Source organism: Carcharodon carcharias, chromosome 27, assembly GCF_017639515.1.
Source record: "Carcharodon carcharias isolate sCarCar2 chromosome 27, sCarCar2.pri, whole genome shotgun sequence".
Classification (NCBI taxonomy): domain Eukaryota; kingdom Metazoa; phylum Chordata; class Chondrichthyes; order Lamniformes; family Lamnidae; genus Carcharodon; species Carcharodon carcharias.
The window spans coordinates 2,167,439-2,172,438 of record NC_054493.1 but is presented as its reverse complement, the minus strand read 5'-3'; the positions used below and the strand labels follow the sequence as shown (position 1 = coordinate 2,172,438).

The window sequence follows — 5,000 nt, the reverse complement described above, 5'->3', positions numbered from 1 at the left end:
TGACTGGGTTCGAGGTCGGAGGTGGGGTCGTGGGGCTGGGTGTGGTTGCGCGGGTGCGAGGGAGGGGGGGAGGGGAGGAGGGAACCCACGTAGAGAGGGAGGAGCGAGAAGGAGCAGAGACAGAGCAACGGTTGAATTGCAAACCACCATCTTTAATAGGCGAACAAAGTGAGGGAACATCAGAAATCCCCCCATTCGCATGCAGAGCCTCCAAAACCAGGGATTGCCCCCCCACCCACTCCCGTCTGTCCAGCCCCTGGCACCCCCCCCCCCAAGCCCTCCCAACCTTTCCTGGGTCAGCTCCCCCACTCCACCCCTTGTTGGCCGCTTCTCGGGCCTATCGCAAGCAGAGGGGGGTGTTGGGAACACAGGAGGGGGGATCGTCGGGGTCGGCGAGGTCGGCATCTTCCTTGGCATCTGCGGGCACAGGGGTGGGGTAGGGGAGGTGATGTGGGGTGATGGGGGGCGTAGTTGGCCATCGGGGAAAAGTCGGACATCCGCGATGACCCCTCAGGCAGAGCCTCCATCTCCAGCACCACCGCCGCTCTCCTCCCCGTCTCCTCCTCCTCCTCCTCCTCCGGCGCCTCTCCCCTCGGGTGCGTCGCTCTGCTTGTGGGGCTCAGGACCAACACCCTGGCTGGCGTAGAACTCCACCACTTGCTTGGGTACCTCAGCCAGCACGCACTTAGCCAACGCAGACGCTGGGGCCTAGAAACAGAAGGACAACATTGAGGAGCGTTGGGGGGGGGTGCGGGGAGGGAAACGTGTCAACCTTCATCTCATTCATACTCCTTCCCCTAACCCTCTACCACCCCCACCCCACCCTCTGTGCTCTCTCTGCTTCCAGCCCCAGATTCTCAAACCAAACGTCCTGGGCCTAGATTATGGGCTCAAATCCCAGCAGTTGGGCCTAGATTATGGGCTCCAAGGCGTTACAAGCCATAAACTAGGCCCAGCTCCTGGGGGTCCAGCCCATAATCTAAACTCAACTGCAGGGAGTTCAGCCTATAATCTAGGCCCAAAGTCCTGGGATTTGAGCCCATAATCTAGGCCCAACTCCTAGGATTTCAGCCTATAATCTTTGCCCAACTCCTGGACTGCAGCCCATAATTTAGGCCCACACCCCTGAGGTTTAACACCATAAACTAGGCCCAAACTCCTCTAAGATTTCAGGCCATATTCTAGGCCCAATTCCTGGTATTTGAGTTCGTAAACTAGGCCCAACTCCTGGGATTTGAGTTCATAAACTAGGCACAAATCCGGGGATTTGAGCCTATAAACTAAGCTGAACTCCTGCGATTTGAGCTCATAAACTAGGCCCAAAACGTAGGATTTGAGCCCATAATCTAGGCCCAACTCCTGGGATTTGAGCCCATAATCTAGGCCCAACTCCTGGGATTTGCGCCCATAATCTAGGTCCAACTCCTGGGATTTGAGCCCATAATCTAGGCCCAACTTCTGGGATTTGAGTTCATAACTAGGCCAACTCCTGGGATTTGAGCCCAAAATCTCGGCCCAACTCCTGAGGTTTCAGCCTGTAAACTAGGTCTCGCTCCTGGGATTAAGCCCAGAAACTAGGCCCCAACTCCTGAGGATTTAAACCCAGGAGGTAGGCCCGAAGCCTCGCCGTTTTGTCCCATGAACCTCTCCAGGACCGGCGGCCCTTATTTATAGGATCAAATACCACGAGTTGGGCCTAGATTATGGTCTGAAATCCCAGGAGTTGGGCCTAGATTATGAGCTCAAATCCCAGGAGTTGGGCCTAGATTATGGGCTCAATCCCACAAATTGGGCCTCATTTATAGGCTCAAATCCCAGGAGTTGGACCTAGATTATGGGCTAAAATCCCAGGAGTTGGGCCTAGATTATGGACTCCAATCCCAGGAGTTGGGCCTAGATTATGGACTCCAATCCCAGGAGTTGGGCCTAGATTATGGGCTCCATTCCCAGGAGTTGGGCCTAGTTTATGGGCTCCAATCCCAGGAATTGGGCCTAGATTAGTGGATCCAATCCCAGGAATTGGGCCTACCTTATGGGCTCCAATCCCAGAAGTTGGGCCTAGATTATGGGCTCCATTCCCAGGAGTTGGGCCTAGATTACAGGCTCCAATCCCACGAGTTGGGCCTAGACTACAGGCTTCAATCCCAGGAGTTGGGCCTAGATTACAGGCTCCAATCCCACGAGTTGGGCCTAGATTACAGGCTCCAATCCCACGAGTTGGGCCTAGACTACAGGCTCCAGTCCCAGGAGTTGGGCCTAGATTATGGGCTCCATTCCCAGGAGTTGGGCCTAGATTACAGGCTCCAATCCCACGAGTTGGGCCTAGACTACAGGCTCCAATCCCAGGAGTTGGGCCTAGATTACAGGCTCCAATCCCACGAGTTGGGCCTAGACTACAGGCTTCAATCCCAGGAGTTGGGCCTAGACTACGGGCTTCAATCCCAGGAGTTGGGCCTAGACTACGGGGCCGCTGTACCTTCTTGAAGTCCCGGAAGGGGACGAACTGCACGATGTCGCGGGCGGCGCACTGCCCGTGGGTGGAGAGCAAGATCCCATCGTCGCTGTCCAGCGTCCGCATGTCGGTGAAGTCCGCGTTGCCCACCCCGACGACGATGACCGACATGGGCAGGCGAGAGGCTTCCACAATGGCGTCGCGGGTCTCGCCGATGTCCGTCACCACCCCATCGGTCAGGATCAGGAGGATGTAGTACTTCTGCGGCGAGAGAGAGAGAGAGAGAGAGAGAGAGAAGGGGGGTGGCGAAGGGGGAAGGAGAGAGAGAGAGGGGGGTTGGGGGTGGGTAAGGAGGTGTCACCAAGGAGCAATGATAGCCAATTTGGCCACCCATCCTCCCAGCCCCCTCACGCCCTACAAGACAAGTCAATTGCGCCCCCCCCACCCCGCACCCCCCCCACCCCACCTCGCTCAGAGGCCGGACAGGGCCATTCCACACCCCGCGAGAGGCAAGAGTTTCGCCCCCTTGTGGAACAACCTCTCCGAGGACATCCAACCCCCCCCCAACCCAACGCATTCCTCCCCCAACTCTTCATCGTCCATCATTTCTCCAATTGGGCAGCCCCTCCCTCCATCCGAGGGGGAACCTCCTCCAGCCCTCCTGCACCCCCTCCCCATCTCTGTAACCTCCTCCAGCCCCTACACCCCTCCCTATCTCTGTAACCTCCTCCAGCCCCTACACCCCTCCCTATCTCTGTAACCTCCTCCAGTCCCTACACCCATCCCTATCTCTGTAACCTCCTCCAGCCCCTACACCCCTCCCTATCTCTGTACCCTCCTCTATCCCCCTACACCTCTCCCTATCTCTGTAACCTCCTCCAGTCCCTACAACCCTCCCTATCTCTGTAACCTCCTCCAGCCCCCTACACCCCTCCCTATCTCTGTAACCTCCTCCAGCCCCTACACCCCTCCCTATCTCTGTAACCTCCTCTATCCCCCTACACCCCTCCCTATCTCTGTAACCTCCTCCAGTCCCTACAGCCCTCCCTATATCTGTAACCTCCTCCAGCCCCTACACCCCTCCCTATCTCTGTAACCTCCTCCAGCCCCTACAACCCTTCCTATCTCTGTAACCTCCTCCAGCCCCTACACCCCTCCCTATCTCTGTAACCTCCTCCAGCCCCCACACCCCTCCCTAACTCTGTAACCTCCTCCAGCCCCCACACCCCTCCCTATTTCTGTAACCTCCTCCAGCCCCTACACCCCTCCCTATCTCTGTACCCTCCTCTATCCCCTACACCCCTCCCTATCTCTGTAACCTCCTCTTCCCCAACATTCCTCCCTATCTCTGTAACCTCCTCCAGCCTCTACACCCCTCACTATCTCTGTAAACTCCTCCATCCCCTACACCCCACCCTATCTCTTTAACCTCCTCCAGCCCCTACACCCCTCCATATCTCTGTAACCTCCTCCAGCCCCTACACCCCTCCCTATCTCTGTAACCTCCTCCAGCCCCCTACACCCCTCCCTATCTGTGTAATTACTTTTATGTTCAACTCACCTCACAATAAATGATAGCTTTCTATTAGCTTTCCTAATGACCTGCTGTACCTGCACACTAACCTTCTGTGATTCATGCACTAGGACACCCAGATCCCTCTGTACCTCAGAGCTCTGCAATCTCTCACCATTTAGATAATAAACTTGATACTAACCTTCTGTGATTCATGCACTAGGACACCCAGATCCCTCTGTACCTCAGAGCTCTGCAATCTCTCACCATTTAGATAATACACTTCACACTAACCTTCTGTGATTCATGCACTAGGACACCCAGATCCCTCTGTGCCTCAGAGCTCTGCAATCTCTCACCATTTAGATAATACACTTCACACTAACCTTCTGTGATTCATGCACTAGGACACCCAGATTCCTCTGTACCTTAGAGCTCTGCAATCTCTCACCATTTAGATAATAAACTTCATACTAACCTTCTGTGATTCATGCACTAGGACACCCAGATCCCTCTGTGTCTCAGAGCTCTGCAATCTCTCACCATTTAGATAATACCCTTCTTCCATTTTCCAAGCGACCTCTGTATTTTGCTGATCCAAAGCGAGGCACCTCACACTTATATCAGCGCTGAGTCTCTCATGCCAATGGTTTGCCAACCCCTGCGGGCTTACCAATGCCCGCCATCAGTGCTGCAGTGCTGCAGTCCTGCCTCGGGGTTGATGATGCCTCTCATTCAGTGCTACCCAACGGCCCCAGCTTCCCACTGTTATCCATCTGCCACTCCCACTGCCCCCCAACCCACCAACCCCCCACCACTACCGTCGATGTGTGCTCCCAAGCGGGGCAGGAGTGGGATAGGGGTGCCCGCGCTTCCCCATGCAGTCGAATAGCCCAGCCTTGCTTCGGGCTGCAGAACGGGTGGGATCGGGGGTTCCGGCGCTTCCCCATGCAGTCGAATAGCCCGGCCTCGATTCGGGCTCCCGAGCGGGTGCGATCTGGGATTCCCGCGTTTCCCACCGCAGTCGAATTTCCC

General features: G+C 56.0%; 1 protein-coding gene across 1 annotated transcript in view; it reads right to left on the bottom strand.

Annotated features, from left to right (window-relative positions):
• Positions 1-316: 316 nt before the first annotated feature.
• LOC121270113 (copine-6-like) overlaps positions 317-5,000 on the bottom strand; it is a 124,136-nt gene continuing 119,452 nt past the window's right edge. The window contains 2 exon segments of the mRNA XM_041175428.1: positions 317-708; positions 2,477-2,713. Coding sequence (XP_041031362.1) covers positions 511-708; positions 2,477-2,713 — 435 coding nt within the window. The 3' untranslated portion in view covers positions 317-510.